The 22,897-nt window shown below is 46.9% G+C and overlaps 1 protein-coding gene across 1 annotated transcript in view; it reads left to right on the top strand.

Annotated features, from left to right (window-relative positions):
- LOC121574839 (golgin subfamily A member 7B) overlaps nucleotides 1-16,627 on the top strand; it is a 67,822-nt gene extending 51,195 nt beyond the window's left edge. Inside the window, exon 5 of the mRNA XM_041887466.2 lies at nucleotides 14,516-16,627. Within this exon, the coding sequence (XP_041743400.2) occupies nucleotides 14,516-14,599 (84 nt within the window). The 3' untranslated portion in view covers nucleotides 14,600-16,627. The remainder of the gene's footprint in view (nucleotides 1-14,515) is intronic.
- The last annotated feature ends 6,270 nt before the right edge of the window (nucleotides 16,628-22,897 follow it).

Raw genomic sequence — 22,897 nt, 5'->3', positions numbered from 1 at the left:
CAAGTCCCATCGTACTAGTTCCCAAGCCAGACGGTTCAGTACGATTTTGTAATGACTATCGAAAGTTGAATGAAGTGTCTGAATTTGATGCATACCCAATGCCTCGTGTCGATGATTTAATAGACTCCTTGGGGCATGCTCGTTTCCTAACCACTCTTGATCTCACAAAAGGCTACTGGCAGGTGCCCCTGACCCCGGCGTCTAAGGAGAAGACAGCCTTTGCCACCCCCGGAGGGGCTCTACCAGTATACCCGACTTCCGTTTGGTCTCCACGGGGCACCTGCCACGTTCCAACGCCTGATGGATCGAGTCCTTGCGCCCCACAAGAGGTACGCAGCGGCTTATTTGGATGATGTGGTTATACAAAGTCCGGATTGGGCCAGCCACATACCCCGGGTACAAGCGGTGCTGGATTCGCTCAGGGAAGCAGGGCTCACGGCAAACCCGAAGAAGTGCAAGCTGGCCTTCAGTGAGACAAACTACCTGGGGTACACCATTGGGCGGGGGTTGGTCAAACCACAGGAAGCCAAACTGCGGGCCATACAGGACTGGCCGCAGCCCATCACCAAGAAGCAAGTAAGGTCATTTTTGGGCCTCGCTGGCTACTATAGACGCTTTATTGCAGATTTTGCTACCATAGCTGCACCGTTGACGGAGCTGACGACCAAACGCCACTCACGAATGGTGAAGTGGAACCCCGCGGCGGAGGCGGCTTTCCTCAACCTGAAGCGAGCACTCTGCTCCAGTCCGATCCTGGTGGCACCAGACTTCAAGAAGGAATTCATTGTCCAAGCGGATGCTTCGGAGGTGGGTCTGGGTGCTGTCCTCACCCAGGCACATGACGGTGAAGAACATCCCATTCTCTACCTAAGCAGAAAGTTACTTCCAAGAGAGAAGAACTATTCAACGGTGGAGAAAGAATGTCTGGCTGTAGTCTGGGCCCTGGAGTCCCTTCGGTTCTATCTCCTGGGCCGACGTTTCATGGTGGTATCTGATCACGCCCCTCTGCAGTGGATGGCCAAGAACAAGGAATCAAACAGTAGAGTAACCAGATGGTTTTTGAGCTTGCAACCGTTTAACTTTTCTGTTGTCCACAGGGCTGGCAAGCACCACGGCAATGCGGACGCCCTCTCCCGGCGTGATGCCTTCTTCGCTGCCTTTACCCGACGAGGACGTCGGTCCCGAGAGGGGGATGTGTGATGTCACGAGAGGCTGTGTCCTGGAGGGACGTTACATCCCCCTGAGGTGGCTGCAAACCCAGACAGCTATGGCTCCATCTGCTGGTATGGTCGGGGAACTCCACCCCTCTATGGCCAATCTTCCCACGCAGCTGAAACAAATGAGGAGCTGATGAGCTGAAGGTTTGGGAAGGGAAGAGACACAGTCTCCAACCTGGGCTCTCTGGAGGACAAGAGTGCTGCACGTCCACTTCCAGGAGGAATATAAGGATTTGGAGATACTTACCTTTGGGGAAATACTCACCTTTGGATATATGCACCGGTGGAAATACGTGTGGGACATTTGGAAGGACGTTTTGCTGGGTTGGCCACTAGCTGCAACGTGGAATACAGTAAGACTGGGGAAAAGTTATTTGAGCGAGTGAGAGTTATGATTTTGGATGTGGAAGAGACATCCCTGAACTGTTAACCCTTAAAGAGCCACAAGAGAACAGAATTGTGTTATACTTTCGTTAGTTTCCCAAGACCTTTAATAAAATCCTTGTTTTGATTGAACCTGGTCTCCTTGCACTACTTGAGCAATCCCGCTGAAAGCTGTGTAGCCTCTCGTGACATCACAATATATATATATATATATATATATATATATATATATATATATATACAGCTCTGGAAAAAATTAAGAGACCACTGCAAAAATATAAGTTCCTCTGGTTTTACTATTTATAGGTATGTGTTTGGGTGAAATTAACATTTTTGTTTTATTCTATAAACTACTGACAACATTCCCAAATTCCAAATAAAAATATTGTCATTTAGAGCATTTATTTGCAGAAAATGACAACTGGTCAAAATAACAAAAAAGATGCAGTGTTGTCAGACCTCGAATAATGCAAAGAAAATAAGTTAATGTTCATTTTTAAACCGTCCTCGCCGTGCACTTCACCCCAGCTGCCGTTTGCCATTCTTTTTGTAGGTCACTTGATGTCATCCTACGGTTGTTGAGTGACATTCGAATGAGTTTTTCGAATGTTCATTCATCCCGGTCAGTAGAGAGTCGTTTTCGCCCTCTGCCGGTCTGCAGCTTTGTTGACCCCAATGTCTGCTGCTTGACCTTGTTCTTATGAACCGCCGTCTTTGACATTTTAAGGAATGGATTCAACCTGACACTCACTGTATCTCTCTGCCAGTAAAGCCAGAATTGAACCCTTTTTTTCCTCACTCAAAACTTAACTTTTCAACTCTTTTGGCATGGTCAATAGTTCTTTTTTTATTAATATTACTTTTGAGGGACTATTAGCACTGTTTTTGCCATCCAGCTGGTCCTATTGCAAGAGGATAGTGATGACCACAGCAGTGGTTTTTATACTTTTCATCGTTAAATAAGATTTGGTTCAGGTGATCACCAAATCAGTACCTAATTCAGTAGAATGAGGTGTGCCTGTGTTGGAATTCAACAGACACTGGAATGGAATGGCTGGCATACATGTAGAGATGCTGATTTAAGAAAAATGTGCAGTGGTATACTTAATTTTTTCCAGAGCTGTATATATATGTATATGTACAGTGGGGGGAAAAAGTATTTAGTCAGCCACCAATTGTGCAAGTTCTCCCACTTAAAAAGATGAGAGAGGCCTGTAATTTTCATCATAGGTACACGTCAACTATGACAGACAAAATGAGATTTTTTTTCTCCAGAAAATCACATTGTAAGATTTTTAATGAATTTATTTGCAAATTATGGTGGAAAATAAGTATTTGGTCAATAACAAAAGTTTCTCAATACTTTGTTATATACCCTTTGTTGGCAATGACACAGGTCAAATGTTTTCTGTAAGTCTTCACAAGGTTTTCACACACTGTTGCTGGTATTTTGGCCCATTCCTCCATGCAGATCTCCTCTAGAGCAGTGATGTTTTGGGGGCTGTCGCTGGGCAACACGGACTTTCAACTCCCTCCAAATATTTTCTATGGGGTTGAGATCTGGAGACTGGCTAGGCCACTCCAGGACCTTGAAATGCTTCTTACGAAGCCACTCCTTCGTTGCCCGGGTGGTGTGTTTGGGATCATTGTCATGCTGAAAGACCCAGCCACGTTTCATCTTCAATGCCCTTGCTGATGGAAGGAGGTTTTCACTCAAAATCTCACGATACATGGCCCCATTCATTCTTTCCTTTACACGGATCAGTCGTCCTGGTACCTTTGCAGAAAAACAGCCCCAAAGCATGATGTTTCCACCCCCATGCTTCACAGTAGGTATGGTGTTCTTTGGATGCAACTCAGCATTCTTTGTCCTCCAAACACGACGAGTTGAGTTTTTACCAAAAAGTTATATTTTGGTTTCATCTGACCATATGACATTCTCCCAATCCTCTTCTGGATCATCCAAATGCACTCTAGCAAACTTCAGACGGGCCTGGACATGTACTGGCTTAAGCAGGGGGACACGTCTGGCACTGCAGGATTTGAGTCCCTGGCGGCGTAGTGTGTTACTGATGGTAGGCTTTGTTACTTTGGTCCCAGCTCTCTGCAGGTCATTCACTAGGTCCCCCGTGTGGTTCTGGGATTTATGCTCACCGTTCTTGTGATCAATTTGACCCCACGGGTTGAGATCTTGCGTGGAGCCCCAGATCGAGGGAGATTATCAGTGGTCTTGTATGTCTTCCATTTCCTAATAATTGCTCCCACAGTTGATTTCTTCAAACCAAGCTGCTTACCTATTGCAGATTCAGTCTTCCCAGCCTGGTGCAGGTCTACAATTTTGTTTCTGGTGTCCTTTGACAGCTCTTTGGTCTTGGCCATAGTGGAGTTTGGAGTGTGACTGTTTGAGGTTGTGGACAGGTGTCTTTTATACTGATAACAAGTTCAAACAGGTGCCATTAATACAGGTAACGAGTGGAGGACAGAGGAGCCTCTTAAAGAAGAAGTTACAGGTCTGTGAGAGCCAGAAATCTTGCTTGTTTGTAGGTGACCAAATACTTATTTTCCACCATAATTTGCAAATAAATTCATTAAAAATCCTACAATGTGATTTTCTGGATTTTTTTTTCTCAATTTGTCTGTCATAGTTGACGTGTACCTATGATGAAAATTACAGGCCTCTCTCATCTTTTTAAGTGGGAGAACTTGCACAATTGGTGGCTGACTAAATACTTTTTTCCCCCACTGTATATATACACTGCTCAAAAAAATAAAGGGAACACTTAAACAACACAATGTAACTCAAAGTCAATCACACTTCTGTGAAATCAAACTGTCCACTTAGGAAGCAACACTGATTGACAATAAATTTGACATGCTGTTGTGCAAATGGAATAGACAACAGGTGGAAATTATAGGCAATTAGCAAGACACCCCGAATAAAGGACTGGTTTTGCAGGTGGTGACCACAGACCACTTCTCAGTTCCTATGCTTCCTGGCTGATGTTTTGGTCACTTTTGAATGCTGGCGGTGCTTTCACTCTAGTGTTAGCATGAGACAGAGTCTACAACCCACATAAGTGGCTCAGGTAGTGCAGCTCATCCAGGATGGCACATCAATGCGAGCTGTGGCAAGAAGGTTTGCTGTGTCTGTCAGCGTAGTGTCCAGAGCATGGAGGCGCTACCAGGAGACAGGCCAGTGCATCAGGAGACGTGGAGGAGGCCCTAGGAGGGCAACAACCCAGCAGCAGGACTGCTACCTCCGCCTTTGTGCAAGGAGGAGCAGGAGGAGCACTGCCAGAGCCCTGCAAAATGACCTCCAGCAGGCCACAAATGTGCATGTGTCTGCTCAAACGGTCAGAAACAGACTCCATGAGGGTGGTATGAGTGCCCGACGTCCACAGGTGGGGGTTGTGCTTACAGCCCAACACCGTGCAGGACGTTTGGCATTTGCCAGAGAACACCAAGATTGGCAAATTCACCACTGGCGCCCTGTGCTCTTCACAGATGAAAGCAGGTTCACACTGAGCACATGTGACAGACGTGACAGAGTCTGGAGACGCCGTGGAGAACGTTCTGCTGCCTGCAACATCCTCCAGCATGACCGGTTTGGCGGTGGATCAGTCATGGTGTGGGGTGGCATTTCTTTGGGGGGCCGCACAGCCCTCCATGTGCTCGCCAGAGGTAGCCTGACTGCCATTAGGTACCGAGATGAAATCCTCAGACCCCTTGTGAGACCATATGCTGGTGCGGTTGGCCCTGGGTTCCTCCTAATGCAAGACAATGCTAGACCTCTTGTGGCTGGAGTGTGTCAGCAGTTCCTGCAAGAGGAAGGCATTGATGCTATGGACTGGCCCGTCCGTTCCCCAGACCTGAATCCAATTGAGCACATCTGGGACATCATGTCTCGCTCCATCCACCAACGCCACGTTGCACCACAGACTGTCCAGGAGTTGGCGGATGCTTTAGTCCAGGTCTGGGAGGAGATCCCTCAGGGAGACCATCCGCCACCTCATCAGGAGCATGCCCAGGCATTGTAGGGAGGTCATACAGGCACGTGGAGGCCACACACACTACTGAGCCTAATTTTGACTTGTTTTAAGGACATTACATCAAAGTTGGATCAGCCTGTAGTGTGGTTTTCCACTTTAATTTTGAGGGTGACTCCAAATCCAGACCTCCATGGGTTGATAAATTTGATTTCCATTGATAATTTTTGTGTGATTTTGTTGTCAGCACATTCAACTATGTAAAGAAAAAAGTATTTAATAAGATTATTTCATTCATTCAGATCTAGGATGTGTTATTTTAGTGTTCCCTTTTTTTGAGCAGTGTATATGCATATATATATTTGCGAGGGAAAAAAACATATGGTGGATTGGAAGTGATGCAGACAATTACATTGATGGTGTCACACCCTGGCTCTGGGACTCTATATGTTGAGCCAGGGTGTGTTCATTCTATGTGATGTATTTCTTTGTTGGGAGTTCTAGTTTGTTTATTTCTTTGTTGGCCTGAGTGACTCCCAATCAGAGGCAACGAGTGTCAGCTGTGGCTGGTTGTCTCTGATTGGGAGCCATATTTAAACTGTCGGTTTTCCCTTAGTGTTTGTGGGATCTTGTTCCAGTTGGTTGTGTTTAGACTTAGGACGTCACGGTATCGTTTGTTGTTTTGTTATTCGTGTGTGCACTTTAATTAAATAAAGTATGTTCGCTCAACACGCTGCGCCTTGGTCTACTCCATACGACGATCGTGACAGATGGAAGTTACAATCTATCTGCAATATTAAAGCTGATCTATCCCCTAACTAAAATTTTAAAAAAGAATACAATAAAATAATAGTGTTTAACATGATTTTTGAATGACTACCTCATCTCTGTACCCAACACACTCAAACAAGATTCAACCACAAAGACAAGGGAGGTTTTCCAATACCTCGCAAAGATGGGCACCTATTGGTAGATGGGTAAAAAAAAAAAGCAGACATTGAATATCCCTTTGAGCATTGTGAAGTTATTAATTACACTTTGGATGGTGTATCAATACACCCAGTCACTACAAAGATACAGGCGTCCTTCCTAACTCAGTTGCCGGAGAGGAAGGAAACTGCTCAGGGATTTCACCATGAGGCCAATGGTGACTTTAAAACAGTTACAGAGTTTAATGGCTGTGATAGGAGAAAACTGAGGATGGATCAACAACATTGTAGTTACTCCACAATACTAATCTAAATGACAGAGTGAAAAGAAGGAAGCCTGTACATAATAACAATATTCCAAAACATGCATCCTGTTTGCAATAAGGCACTAAAGTAAAACTGCAAAAAATGTGGCAAAGAAATTAACTTTATGTCCTGAATACAAAGTGTTATCTTTGGGGCAAATCCAACACAATACATCATGTTATGGGTATGCTTGTCATTGGCAAGGACTAGAGAGTTGTTTTGGGATAAAAATAAACAGAATAGACCTAAGCACAGGCAAAATCCTAGAGGAAAACCTGGTTCAGTCTGCTTTCCAAAAGACACTGGGAGACATTCACCTTTCAACAGGACAATAACCTAAAACACCAGACCTAATATACACTGGAGTTGCTTACGAAGACGACACTTAAATCGGCTTGAAAATCTATGGCAAGACTTGAAAATGGCTGTCTACCAATGATCAACAGCCAACTTGACAGAGCTTGAAGAATTAAAAAAATAATTATGTGCAAATATTGTACAATCCAGGTTTGCAAAGCTCTTAGAGACTTACCCAGAAAGACACACAGCTGTAATCGCTGCCAAAGGTGATTCTAACATGTATTGTTTCAGGGGTGTGAATACTTATGTAAATTAGATATTTCTGTATTTCATTTTCAATACATTTGCTAAAATTTCTAAAAACATGTTTTTACTTTGTTATTATGGGGTATTGTGTGTAGATGGGTGAGAGAAAACAATCAATTGAATACATTTTGAATTCAGGCTGTAACACAACCAAATGTGGAATAAGTTCAAGAAAAATGTCACGAGTTACAAAGCCAGAACCCAGAAGCAGACCAGGACAAGGTAAGTGAAACGAAGGTGAGTGTTTATTTACAAGTTCAAGAGTGGTGCTGAATAATCCAGGGAACAGAGCGGGCGGCGTTGATTAGTTGTTGGGGGTGCAGTGGTTGATCCGATCATGGCTCGGCAGCCGCCGACCACCAGGCAGAGGGTGGATGAAGGTTCCGGACGAGGGATGTTCATGGCTAACGATCCGGCAGGGAATGGATGTTAGGCCAGAGCCTAAGAAGGGTGATGATCAGGACCAGGTGTGCAGATTGCTGATGGGATGCAGGTGCGGAAATCAAGAGAGCTCCCCGGAGCGTTCCAGAACCCTCGGGAAACTGGAGATCACGAGCAGAAAAACTAGTCCACAGACAGGACCCGACTCAGACTGCCGGGATCGTTACAGTACCCCCTCCGACAACGCCACCGGGCGGACTCCCGGAGCGCCAGGATGGAGGCGGTAGAAGTCACGGATGAGGTCAGCATCTAGGATCTGTCGCCGCGGAATCCAACTCCTCTCTTCAGGACCATACCCCTCCCAGTCCACGAGATACTGGAAACCCCGGCCCCGCCGTCTGGAATCCATGATGCGTCGCACCGTGTAGGCAGGACCACCTCCGATCATCCGAGGAGGAGGAGGAGGAGGCGGAGGAGGCAACAGAGGACTGAGGAAAACAGGCTTGAGGCAGGAGACATGAAAGGTGGGATGGACTCTGAGCGTCCTCGGGAGTTTGAGTCGAACTGCCACCGGATTGATCACCTTCTCCACCACAAACGGACCAATGAACTTCGGTAACAACTTCCTAGACTCAGTCCGTAAAGGAAGATCCCGTGTGGCCAACCAGACCCTATCTCCGATGGTATAGGTGGGAGCGGGGATCCGGCGACGATTCGCCTGGAGCTGATACCGGTCCGAAACTCTAAGGAGTGCCTTTCTGGCCCGATGCCAGGTCCGGTGGCAACGACGAATATGGGCCTGAACAGAAGGCACTGAGAGCTCCTTCTCCTGAGAAGGGAACAAGGGAGGTTGGTAGCCATACAGGCACTGGAAGGGAGACATCCCAGTGGCAGATGTAGGGGAGAGTATTGTGGGCATACTCAACCCAAGGCAACTGAGAGACCCAGGAGGTGGGGTTGGAAGAGGCCAGGCAGCGTAGCGTGGATTCCATCTTCTGGTTGGCTCTCTCCGCCTGCCCATTAGATTGGGGGTGAAAACCAGATGTGAGACTGACTGTAGCTCCAATGGCCAAACAGAAGGACTTCCAGACAGCAGAGGTAAACTGAGGGCCACGGTCGGAAACGATATCACTGGGCAAACCGTGGACCCTGAAAACCTCCCTAACCAGGATCTCGGACGTCTCCGAGGCAGAGGGAAGCTTGGCAATTGGCACAAAGTGGGCGAACTTGCTGAATCTGTCCACGATAGTCAGAACGACCGTGTTCCCCTCAGAAGCGGGCAACCCAGTGACAAAGTCCAGGGCCAGATGCGACCATGGTCGCCGGGGAATAGGAAGGGGGTGAAGTAGTCCAGAGCTGGGCCGATTGGTACTCTTATTCTGCGCACACACTGGACAGGCAGCAACATAACCCCGAGTATCCTCGGCCATGGCAGGCCACCAAAAACGTCTGCGAAGAAGCGCCATCGTCCGAGCCACGCCAGGGTGACAAGCCATCTTGCTGGCGTGGGACCATTTGAGGACCGCAGGACGAACCGACTCAGGCACAAACAACCGACCGGGTGGACCGTTACCGGGACCGGGCTGCGTCCGAAGGGCCGCCATCACCTCCTCCTCAATCTTCCACCTAACAGCTCCCACGACGCAGTTCCGGGGGAGAATTGTCTCGGTCTTGGACCCACTCTCCTCCGTCTTGGAGAACATCCGAGACAAGGCGTCCGCCTTGCCGTTCTTAGATCCAGGTCGGAACGTCAGGGAAAAATTGAATCGTCCGAAAAACAACGACCACCTGGCCTGACGGGAGTTGAGACGTCTAGCCGATTGCACGTAAGCAAGATTCTTGTGGTCAGTCCAGACAATAAACGGTTGCTCCGCCCCCTCCAACCAGTGGCGCCACTCCTCCAAGGCAAGTTTCACCGCGAGAAGCTCCCGGTTACCCACATCGTAATTCCTCTCCGCAGGCGAAAGGCGACGAGTAGTAGGCGCAGGGATGGAGTTTACTGTCCGTGGAGCATCGCTGCGACAGGATGGCGCCAACTCCCACATCAGGACGCGTCCACTTCAACGCGAACTGACGGGCCGTGTCCGGTTGAGAAAGAATCGGTGCGTTGGTGAATCGCCTCTTCAAATCCAGAAACGCTCGATCCGCCTCCGGATTCCACTTGAAGCTCCTGATACTGGAAGTCAAGGCAGTTAACGGAGCGGCCACACGGCTGTAATCCCGGATGAATCTGCGGTAGAAATTCGCAAACCCCAAAAATCTCTGGAGCTGCAATCTCGTACCGGGCTGGGCCCATTCCAGAACCGCTCTAACCTTCTCCTGGTCCATCCTAATCTCTCCCCTGGAGATGATGTACCCGAGAAAGGATGTCGTGTGGGCGTGAAACTCGCACTTCTCGGCCTTCACGAACAGGCGATTCTCCAACAATCGCTGCAGAACCTGCCGGACATGCTGGACGTGGTCGGGAAGGTTCCTTCGAGAAGATCAGAATGTCATCCAGATAAACAAACACAAAGAGACCGATCATATCTCTCAGGACGTCGTTCACCATACTCTGGAATACCGCTGGAGCATTGGTCAGTCCAAACGGCATCACCTGATACTCGAAGTGACCCATCGGTGTATTGAAACCCGTCAACCACTCGTCTCCCTCTCTGATCCGGACCATGTGATACGCATTGCGTGAGGTCTAGCTTGGTGAACACCGTAGCACCCTGTAAGGAGTCGAAGGCAGAACTCATCAAGGGCAGGGGATACTTGTTCTTGACCGTGATGTCATTCAACCCCCGATAATCAATACACGGTCGAAGAGAGCCATCCTTCTTACCCACAAAGAAGAATCCTGCCCCCCAGGGGTGATGACGAGGGCCGAACGAGACCAGCAGCTAGGGACTCCTTGATGTAGGTCTCCAAAGCCTCACGTTCAGGGCGGGAGATACTGTATAACCTTCCCTTGGGGTAGACAGCTCCAGGGAACAGGTTGATGGCACAATCATATGGTCGGGTGGGGGAGGGAGTGACAGAGCCTTCTGCTTACTGAACACTTCCCCCAAATCGTGATATGTCTCGGGAACCAGGGACAAATCTGGGGGTTTAGCCTCAATCACCTGACTGGGAACCGAATGGGGACAGGCAGTCTTGAGACAGTTAGCATGACAATCAAGGCTCCAACTCGTTACCTTGCCCGTCACCCAATCGAACGTGGGATTGTGTTCCTTCAGCCAGGGGTATCCAAGGACCAGAGGAACATGGGAAGACGGCAGAATGAAGAATGAAATCATCTCCGAATGATTCCCCCGACAACAGCATCTTAACCGGTTCAGTCCTCATCGTGATACGTGCCAGCCTACTGCCGTTCAGAGTGGTCGCTTCAATGGCTTCCGGCAATTGCTCCTTGGAAAGCCCCAGCTGCTCCACCAACTCGGCATCAAGAAAGCTTCCATCGGCACCTGAATCGATAAAAGCGTTAATCGCTAAGCTCTGATTCCTGTTCACAAGGGTAGCCGGGAAACGGGGTCTGACAGAGGTATTGAGAGGTCGAAACTGGCTCGCTAAAAGTCCTCCCAACTTTAGCGAGCCGCGCAGTTTGACGACCGCCGGGAACAGGTGGCGAGGTAATGTCCCGAACCACCACAGTAGAGGCAACAGTTAGTCCTGCGTCTGAGTTGGCGTTCCTCCTTGGTTAACCCGTGCCGCCCTACTTGCATTGGTTCGAATCGGGAGACAGGACCTCTCCACTAATCCTGTGTGGTGGACGATGATCGGCGTATTCTGGTCCAATCCCCGACCCGACTGGAACCTGAGAAGCTGATCGATTGGACGGACCCCATTGCTTCTCCCTCCTTCGCTCTCGGACTCGATTATCCACCCGAATAGACAAGGCTACCAAGCTGTCCAGGTCACTAGGCTCCGGATAGGAGATCAACTCATCCTTGAGCTGCTCCGACAGACCCTGGTAGAAGGCCGCTTGCAGAGACTCCTCATTCCACCCACTCTCCACAGCCAACGTCTTGAACTCGATCACGAAGTCGGCCACGCTGCGAGTTCCTTGGTGAAGCGAAAACAGGCGCCTAGCTGCGTCCCTCCCTCGGACGGAATGGTCGAAAAGCTTCCTCAGCTCGGCCGTGAACCCCGGGTATGAAGCCATGCAGGGGTCTTGTCGTTCCCAAACGGCTGAAGCCCACTCCAGCGCTCGACCACGCAGCAACTCAATCACAAAGGCTATCCTAGCCTTGTCTGTGGCATAAGAGTAGGGCTGTAGATCGAACACTAACCCACACTGCATAAGGAAAGAACGGCATCTTCCCAGCTCCCCCTCATATTTATCCGGCGTCGGAACCTTGGGCTCACGGAAGGACACCGCTCCAGACGCGGCAGGCGAGATGGGTGAAACCGGTAGTGGATCCTCCACCGGAAACTTCGCTGGTTCTGGACCTCCGTCAGACCGGTAGAAAGGTTCCGAACTGCCAACGCGATCTCCTGTAGCTCCGTGCTATGATGGCCCAACATCTTCTCCTGATGGGTAATGGCATGGCGAACAGAGTCCAGGTCCGCTGGGTTCATTACTGGCCGGATCGTTCTGTCACGAGTTACAAAGCCAGAACCCAGAAGCAGACCAGGACAAGGTAAGTGAAACGAAGGTGAGTGTTTATTTACAAGTTCAAGAGTGGTGCTGAATAATCCAGGGAACAGAGCGGGCGGCGTTGATTAGTTGTTGGGGGTGCAGTGGTTGATCCGATCATGGCTCGGCAGCCGCCGACCACCAGGCAGAGGGTGGATGAAGGTTCCGGACGAGGGATGTTCATGGCTAACGATCCGGCAGGGAATGGATGTTAGGCCAGAGCCTAAGAAGGGTGATGATCAGGACCAGGTGTGCAGATTGCTGATGGGATGCAGGTGCGGAAATCAAGAGAGCTCCCCGGAGCGTTCCAGAACCCTCGGGAAACTGGAGATCACGAGCAGAAAAACTAGTCCACAGACAGGACCCGACTCAGACTGCCGGGATCGTTACAAAAAAAATCCACCCAAAACGACTCATTCCTTTAATTTACAGTGTTAAATAACACTAAGAACATTATTTTTTGTGAACAAATGTTTCATTTTGGCGTTATAATAAGGTTGATAGCAACATGGAAAATCGTTGTGGAAATCTGTTGCAGCTCAAGTCGACTACAAAATCCACAATTCATTGCTCTCTCTGTGGGCTGGCTGGCTAGCTAGGTAGATAGCTAGCAAACATAGCTACCCACAATAATACCAAAGACAATATCAGCATGTAACGTAGCTAGTTAGCTCTAAAATTGCCTAAACAAACTGCACTATCAATTTAGTAGTCTACAATCTCACCATGTTCAACCTGCAGATGGATGTGCCTCACAGAGTGGAGTCTTAACATTCTCAATCGCAGATATAGTTTTGAGGAGATGGGAAACATTGCCCATGGTACATCAATGGGCCACGCGGTACATTCTGGGCGATTTTGGGACAAGGAGCGCTCTCCTTCAAGGAGTGAATGGGAGTCTATTGGGCGCTAGCTCAAAAACCCAACATTAGCACTAATTTCGTCAACAAGAAGTACAATAAAAAGCATGAGTTGGTGCACACCCAGAGAACATTATTTAGTGTAGAGGTGCTGATAACGGTGAATAAACTGTAAGCTACAAAAACAAATAAAGAGAGTCGCACACTCTATGTATAAACTCCCAGTAATTTATTGGGTAAGAAACCACCAACGTTTCGGCATCACTGTGCCTTCTTCAGGGTCAACAAGAAGTACAACATTACAAATATTTTCCGAGATGTGAGATAATTAACATGTTATCTGTAGTATCGTATAGCTTTAGAATCATGACATTACGTACTTTCGAGGAAAATAAGCAAGTTTCTCGACATACAGTGACTTTGAGAAGGGATTGCGTGACGATTAGCTTTGCAACTGCATGACGCAGCATGACAACGTGAACACAATTGGTTGACAGTCTGCTGGGTTTGGGGGAATAGGATGGGAGTTTGGGGGTGGAGACATGTTGGCTGGGTGGGGTTGGGGGAATGGGATGGGAGTTTGGGGGTGGAGACATGTTGGCTGGGTGGGATTGGGGGAATGGGATGGGAGTTTGGGGGTGGAGGCCCACTTTTTTGTTGTTTTCTTTTCCTGTTTGTACTGAATTTATTATTACTTAAACTCTGTATCTATTTCTTACTGTTATTTTAATTTTTAGTGGCAGTCTACGGGTATAAAAAATAAAAAAACGTATAAAAAAAGAATACAGCAAAAATATATATAATTTAGGAAATCTGTTCCCAATAAATTCCCACAAGAAAAAAGAGACATATGTGATCATGTCTCAATGTAATCAAGGTATGAAATTATAGTTTTTAAAAAATACAATCAATCTCTTTTTTGGCTTAGTTTTGGGCAATATACAGTGTACATTCACATTTTAGTCATATTTTTTTATACTGGCCCCCCGTGGGAATCGAACCCACAACCCTGGCGTTGCAAACGCCATGCTCTACCAACTGAGCTACACGGTGTACAAATTATTATTATTATTTTCCGGGCCTCCCGACCATTCGATCCGAAAAAAATAGTCCCAAGGCTGAATCTACCCCTGGCCTAGAGTATACCCCTTATCCCCTATCTGTGTGTACATATATTACCACCTTTCCTCCCAGTTCTACACTCCTTAACCCCTGCATGCTCCAGATTGAGGTGAGTGTGTTTGAAGACCGCGGTTCGAGTGGCTCTAGCCCCAGCAGCAATGTGTCATCTGGAATCAGCCAGCGGTGACTGGAGGAACAGCACCAGGGATATGGGTACCAACACCACCACCACAGAGGCAGCGGATCCCTCACCAACATCCGCATGCTGAAACATGAGAGCACACGCTTCTGAATATAGATGTATATGTAATCAATATACTATCTCTAGTTATGAGTATAGTATCTACAGGAAGTAGATATTGATTGTATATACTATCTATAGTTCTGAGCCAGGAAGGGGAGAGAGAAAGGCCAGGATGTGTAGGCTACTCTCAACAGGCAACTGAAGTACCATGAGGCCAGGAGCTGACACATGCAATGATATAGTGTTCAAGCAGGCACACACACAACTTGGTGTGTTAAACACTCTAAACACACATATTTGAGTATCTGACAGTATGCTTACACTCATATTTCTATACACTTTCCCAACCATCTCACGGTAAGGTCTACACCTGTTGTATTCGGCGCATGTGACAAATACATTTGATTTGATTTGACCTACTCATTTACCCATTATCATTCTACTTTGTCACCATTCCCTGTGTTTCCATGAGTTTAATTATAACCGTTATGCCATAGCCAATACATCACTGTCATCCTCAGTTGCATTGGCTTCTATAAGCCCACATTCAATCATGAGCAGCAAAAACCAACTGTTATCACTAGAATGGACTATTTTGAAGCAGCATTATAACTACAGCAGTAGTATAACTATCACGTTGAATGCTGACAATGGCACACTTACTGGTAATGCTCTGGAAAATACACTTAATTTCAGGCAGTGCGAGAACGAGGTCAGTGCATTGTGAATGATGACATGTCCTGCCCTGTTCTATTTGTACCTATTGCTTCAGCTTTCAATGTGTGTGTGTGTGTGTACAACTGGTAGTTCTCCTGGGTCATTTGACATGTATCTGTCCGGGACTTCAAACTGAAACACTGGATTATTTATCCATGCTCATTCAGAGCATTGGGTGCTGATGATCCACATCGCAGCTGGAGGTTACATACATACACGCAGCCGCATGTGCAAACACACAGGCTCATACACACAGGCAAATGCGCAAACATATGCAGACATACACATACACACACACACACACACACACCTGTGGCGACTGGCCTTGCGTTCCTGCACACAATGTCCTGGCAGCCACATATCCAGTCGGACCAGGTGGTCTCAGGTCACATACACACACACACACACGCACACACACACACAGGCACGTACTCTCTCTCTCTCTCTCTCTCTCTCTCTCCTTCTCCCCCTCCCTTTCTCCTACACACACAGCCAAGCAGTGTTCTCTGTGGTCTCAGCTCATTGGGATCACAAACCACCATCCCTTTAATAAAGCCGTGCTAGTCCCTGCCCTGGCCTGTAGCACTGCTAAACTGCCTGGCTAATTTGCAGATTGTTCGTCGCTCCAAACGAGGCCTATATAAAGTTTACTTAGACAGATGTGGTTCACAGAGGATTGACTCAGTGTAGTTTTAACACTACAGCTGGATAACGATTACTCTCTGGTTCTCCAGTCTCTCTGTATATGGACAAATGGGTGGCAATAATGACCGCCCCTAGTGTGTGTGTGTGGGAGGATTCTCACCACGCACGCACTCTCACATTCACTCATACATGCGCACACACACTTTCTCTCTCAAAGATACACAAACACACACACACATACACACAAAGAGAGAGGGATAATTTAGCCTTTCTCACAGTGGACATAACTGACTGCCTCTCTATGGGAGAGAGAGATCAGTTGAATAGGAGTAAAGTGGAGATTGATTACATTTCTCTATGCCAGCTGGGTCTGACTGGGTTTTCCTCTATGGACCCTTGGCTATCACAGTCAACCATAGAGATGGATAAAAGAACATAAAGCAATATTGCCATGGGTGTAACTTCTGTGTTATCAAACCACACAATGGGACTTCAAAACAAGTGGCTGAGTCCATTGACCCTGCACATAATGTAGTTGCTCTCTCTCTCTCTCTCTCTCTCTCTCTCTCTCTCTCTCTCTCTCTCTCTCTCTCTCTCTCTCTCTCTCTCACTCTCTCTTTATCTCTCTCTCTCAAACACACACATACTCACACACATTGCAATTTTGAATCTCTGGAACACTGCTGTACAAGAGCTAAACACAGAGATGACAGGAATAGTATTACAAATCATAATCACATGTCTCCTAAAGAAATCTCTATGGACATGCAGGTGGTCTCAGTTTCTGTCTCACATCGTCATCCACCCATTTCACTATTGTTTTTCATTTTCCCTTTTTATTTGACGCACAGTTATATCACCCTCTAGTGTGGGGTCTGAGGGAGTGCTACCACCAAGTTACCCTAAGACACAGATCTAAGGTCAGTTTTGTGATTTACTAATGTTGGTCACGGTTAGGATCGAGGAAGAGTAATCTGATTCTAAATATGTGCCTAAGAACAACCTCTAGCCAAATCCACCCAACAATCAGACATGCTTCTTCTCAATCTGCACTTAGATCAGTTCACCCACCCAGCAACCAGCCAGCGCACACCCTCTAAATCTCCACACATATCAGTTTGGCCATGCTTGTTGTGCAGCCTCCTGTGCTTCGATACCTCCTAAATCTGCTCTCTGACCAGCCTCCTATGATTTTAATGCCTTCATGTTTCATCCCTGTGAACTGGTTACCCGACCTGGGGCTGACTGACCAATACAAAGACTAACACTGCCAACGAGCCAACCGGTGGGCTCTATGGACATGTATATGAACCAATCAGTGGACATCTAAATAACCTTTGAACTTTTGTATGTGTAGACTCTGTTGTCACTATCTGGCCATGCTAGAAAAATACAGAAATATATGGTGCTTTACCACTAATCAAAAACATTTGCCCATCAATTTGAATGATGCTGCCATTTTTGTTTCTACCATGGCCATTTAGTATCTACTCTGTAAAAGTGCCGTCATCCAGTCGAGTGACCAAGTCTTGTTTTTGTGTAAATATTTGATGATGATGAGAAGGATACTCAGGGGAGGAGGAGTGGAAGGTGCCAAATATATAAAAGAGAAGATATGCATACATACTGTATTGACTGACAGCATGTTATAGTTTTGTGTAGCATCTTTATTGAGCCAGCAATGGGAATGTAGCATACTGAGAGAGACGAAAACACTTAAAACTGTATATATTGAGAGAAGAGGATGTACTCGTGCTCTCTCTATTCAATCCATATCGCGTTCAGCGTTAAAGCGTGATTGAAATTTAAAGCCAATGTTCTCATGTTAGCAGAGACTGCATTCACGGTAAACACTGTATATGACGTCTCAATGGGAAATTACCTTGACATTTCTATCGTGCAATCTGTAACGCTTCAGCGATACAGATTGAATAGAGCCCCAACAGTTGTTATGTCGTTTGCCTTTTGTAAATGTGATGGAATGCTGAATTTGCAGATGTCAGTCCGCTCATAGGCCACTGTAAGCTTGCTAACTGGAACCCATAAAACATGTGGTGATGACCAAGTTAAGATGTATTGTATATGTTCAAATATCATATATGTATGTACTGTATGTGGACAAATGGTATGCTTGTGAATACACATGTATGTTCTGATATGTAAACCTGTGAAAGTGAGTGATAATCCAGTCTTCCTATAAAGTAGGGTCGTGTTCATTAGGCTCGAAACAGGAGAAAGCAGACAAAAAAAGGGAGGATCTACCTTGACGTGTCGAATAAGAAACACACATTTTCCATTGCAAAACATTTTCAAATGTTTTCCGTTGCTTGCCCCAATGAACACGCCCTGATGTTTTGTAATGTTGAGTAGGCTGAGTTCTGTTTCTGCTTCAGTCAACTTGTCATTGTCTTACTGTTGCTGGCAATGCAACAGTGTAGCATGGTGTTAAATAAAGAAACAGTCAGGTCCTCTGGCTTGTGTTCCTTAGGCACCAAACAGGGAGGGACTACCTTAGAAACACTTGTTTTTTTTCTTCGTTGCAAACGATTATTCTCTAATGAATACGACCCAGGTTAAGGCTGTTGAGTCTGACTGCTGAAAGAGTTTCTTCCTTGTATAAGGTATATAACAGGGATCTCCAAAGAGTTCACACGACTCACGTCTGCTGCAACGAGAAAAATAGGTTCTTGGAACTTAACTTAATACTGTTTATGTATTTAGAGAATCCTATTTATGTATTTGCATAATCCTATTTAGTATTTATCAGTCAGAGTTATGTATTTAATTTTCACCAAGATTATTATTATTGATGTGAGCCTTAAAAGTTTGAACTGTCACTGGAAGATAAATAAAATGTTATTACTTGAAAGATTGATTTATTGTGACAGGCTGTTGCTTATATATATTGTGTGTGTGTGTTTGTGTGTGTGTGTGTGTATGTGTGTGCGTGTTTACGTGTGTGCGTGTTTACGTGTGTGTGTGTGTGCTGGTGTTTGTGTGTGTGTGTGTGTGTGTGTGCATGTATGTGTGTGTCCTAGCTATGCTTGGTCCATGGGAATAGCCTCAGCCTTCAGTTGTTTAGCAACAGAGTCCATGTTGTCCCTCAGTCCCAGTAAACACTATGGACACCAGTTCATCTGAGGTAAGAGCTGAGATGTCTCTTTTTTTATTTCCCTCTATTTCTGTCCCTCTTAACCTCTCTATTTTTTCTCTTTCTCTCCCTCTCAACATCTCTCTGTTTCTCTCCCTCTCTTTCCCTTTTCTCTTTATCTCTCTCCCGCTCAAACTCTTTTTCTCCATTCCCTTTTTCTCTTTCTTTCTCTCTCAAACCTCCTTCTGTATCTTTTTCTTCACCTCACTTTTTCTCCTTATCCCCCTCTCTGTCTCTCTCTCTTTCTCTCCCTCTCCATCTCTCCCATTTCTCCCTTGTCCCATGAAAGTAAATGCTTTTCCCTTTACTACTCCCAAACTTTATTTGTATAAATAGAATGACAAAACAACGGTGGTCATTGACAGGGTCGTTGTCCGGTTGCTGTTACCTTGTACCTACAGTAACTACTTGCTTTCATTTGTCGATTTTTATCTTCTTGCTCCAGCTCCTGTGTTTGAATGTGTGTTACAACTGTCTTTCCAGAGTTCAACTAGGGTAATTGCTCAGCACTCAACTGCTCATCTTTTAGTGTTGACTTTGTAAGATGGTGCAGACAGGAAGATAGATAGTGGTGGATCAGGCTTTGGGACAGGGACAGGATATCTGGATCATTACCTTGTGTGGGAGAGCCCTGAACTACCTTGTTACACAAACACACACACACACACACACACACACACACACACACACACACACACACACACACACACACAAATACCAGCTGGCAGGTGTCTTCACTGACATTTTCAACCTCTCCCCTGACCCAGTCTGTAATACCTGCATGTTTCAACCAGACCACCATAGTTCCTGTGCCCAAGAACGTCAAGGTAACCTGTCTAAAGGACTGTCGCCCCGTAGCACTCACATTTGTATCCATGAAATGCTTTGAAAGGCTGGTCATGGCTCACATCAACACCATCATCCCAGACACCCTGGACCCTCTCCAATTCGCATACCGCCCCAACAGATCCACATATGACGCAATCTCTATTGCACTACACACTGCCCTCACCCACCTGGACAAAGGGAACACCTATGTGAGAATGCTGTTCATTGACTACAGCTCAGCGTTCAACACCATAGTGCCCTCCAAGCTCATCAGTAAGCTCAGGACCCTGTGACTGAACACCTCCCTCTGCAACTGGATCCTGGACTTCCTGACAGGTCGCCCCCAGGTAGTGAGGGTAGGCAACAACACATCCGCCATGCTGACCCTCAACACGGGGGCCCTTCCCTGTTCTCCCACGACTAAGTGGCCGTGCACGACTCCAACACCATCATTAAGTTCGCTGACGATGGTGGTAGGCCTGATCACCGACGACGATGAGACAGCCTATAGGGAGGAGGTCAGTGACCTGGCAGTGTGGTGCCAGGACAACAACCTCTCCCTCAACGTCAGCAAGACAGGAGCTGATCGTGGACTACAGGAAACGGCATGAGCATGCCCCAATCCACATCGAGGGGGCTGTAGTGGAGTGGGTCGAGAGCTTCAAGTTCATCGGTGTTAACATCACTAAGGAATTAACATGGTCCACACAAACCAACACAGTCGTGAGGAAGGCATGACAATGCCTCTTTCCCCTGAGGAGGCTGAAAAGATTTGGCATGGGCCCTCAAAGTTCTACAGCTGCACCATTGAGAGCATCTTGACTGGCTGCATCACCGTTTGGTATGCCAACTGCTTGGCATCTGACCGCAAGGCTCTGCAGAGGGTACTGCGTACGGCCCAGCACTTCATTGGGGCTGAGCTCCCTGCCATCCAGGACCTCTATACCAGACGGTGTCAGAGGAAGGCCCTAAAAATTGTCAAAGAATCCATCTGGATGGCAGGGAGCTCGGCAAGCGGTACCCATGCACCACGTCTGGAACCAACAGGGCCCTGAACAGCTTCTACTCCCAACCCATAAGACTGCTAAATAGTTAACCAAATATCTACCTGGACTATCTGCATTGACCCTTTTTGCACTAACTCTTTTGACTCATCACATAACGCTGCTGCTACTGTTTATTACCTATCCTGTTGCCTAGTCACTTTACCCCTATCTACAGTATATGTAAATAAACTCAGCAAAAAAAGAAACGTCCTCTCACTGTCAACTGCGTTTATTTTCAGCAAACTTAACATGTGTAAATATTTGTATGAACATAACAAGATTCAACAACTGAGACATAAACTGAACAAGTTCCACAGACATGTGACTAACAGAAATTGAATAATGTCTCCCTGAACAAAGGGGGGGTCAAAAGTAACAGTCAGTATCTGGTGTGGCCACCAGCTGCATTAAGTACTGCAGTGCATCTCCTCCTCATGGACTGCACCAGATTTGCCAGTTCTTGCTGTGAGATGTTACCCCACTCTTCCACCAAGGCACCTGCAAGTTCCCTGACATTTCTGGGGGGAATGGCCCTAGCCCTCACCCTCTGATCCAACAGGTCCCAGATGTGCTCAATGGGATTGAGATCCGGGCTCTTCGCTGGCCATGGAAGAACACTGACATTCCTGTCTTGCAGGAAATCACGCACAGAACGAGCAGTATGGCTGGTGGCATTATCATGCTGGAGGGTCATGTCAGGATGAGCCTGCAGGAAGGGTACCACATGACAGAGGAGGATGTCTTCCCTGTAACGCACACCGTTGAGATTACCTGCAATGACAACAAGCTCAGTCCGATGATGCTGTGACACACCGCCCCAGACCATGACGGACCCTCCACCCCCAAATCGATCCCGCTCCAGAGTACAGGTCTCGGTGTAACGCTCATTCCTTCGACGATAAACGCAAATCCGACCATCACCCCTAGTGAGACAAAACCGCGACTCGTCAGTGAAGAGCACTTTTTGCCACTCCTGTCTGGTCCAGCGACGGTGGGTTTGTGCCCATAGGCGACGTTGTTGCCGGTGATGTCTGGTGAGGACCTGCCTTACAACAGGCCTACAAGCCCTCAGTCGAGCCTCTCTAGCCTACGCTGTGCGTTCCTGGTGTAACTCGGGCAGTTGTTGTTGCCATCCTGTACCTGTCCCGCAGGTGTGATGTTCGGATGTACTGATCCTGTGCAGGTGTTGTTACACGTGGTCTGCCACTGCGAGGATGATCAGCTGTCCGTCCTGTCTCCCTGTAGCGCTGTCTTAGGCGTCTCACAGTACAGACATTGCAATTTATTGCCCTGGCCACATCTGCAGTCCTCATGCCTCCTTGCAGCATGCCTAAGGCACGTTCACGCAGATGAGCAGGGACCCTGGGCATCTTTCTTTTGGTGTTTTTCAGAGTCAGTTGAAAGGCCTCTTTAATGTCCTAAGTTTTCATAACTGTGACCTTAATTGCCTACCGTCTGTAAGCTGTTAGTGTCTTAACGTCCGTTCCACAGGTGCATGTTCATTAATTGTTTATGGTTCATTGAACAAGCATGGGAAACAGTGTTTAAACCCTTTACAATGAAGATCTGTGAAGTTATTTGGATTTTTACTAATTATCTTTGAAAGACAGGGTTTTTGCTGAGTTTATCTACCTCAATTACCTTGTACCCCTGCACAACGACTTGATACTGGTATCCCGTGTATATAGCCAAGTTATCGTTACGCATTGTGTATTTATTCCTCCCGTTATTATTTTTCTTTAATTTTTTTAATTTTTCTCTCTGCATTGTTGGGAAGGGCTCGTATAAGTAAGCATTTCACTGAAAGTCTACACCTGTGGTTTACGATGCATGTGACAAATAACATTTCATTTG

Source organism: Coregonus clupeaformis, chromosome 1 (genome assembly GCF_020615455.1).
Source record: "Coregonus clupeaformis isolate EN_2021a chromosome 1, ASM2061545v1, whole genome shotgun sequence".
NCBI classification, from domain to species: Eukaryota; Metazoa; Chordata; class Actinopteri; order Salmoniformes; family Salmonidae; genus Coregonus; species Coregonus clupeaformis.
Note: the sequence above shows the minus strand (reverse complement) of the source record. Positions and strands in the feature narration are given on the sequence as shown.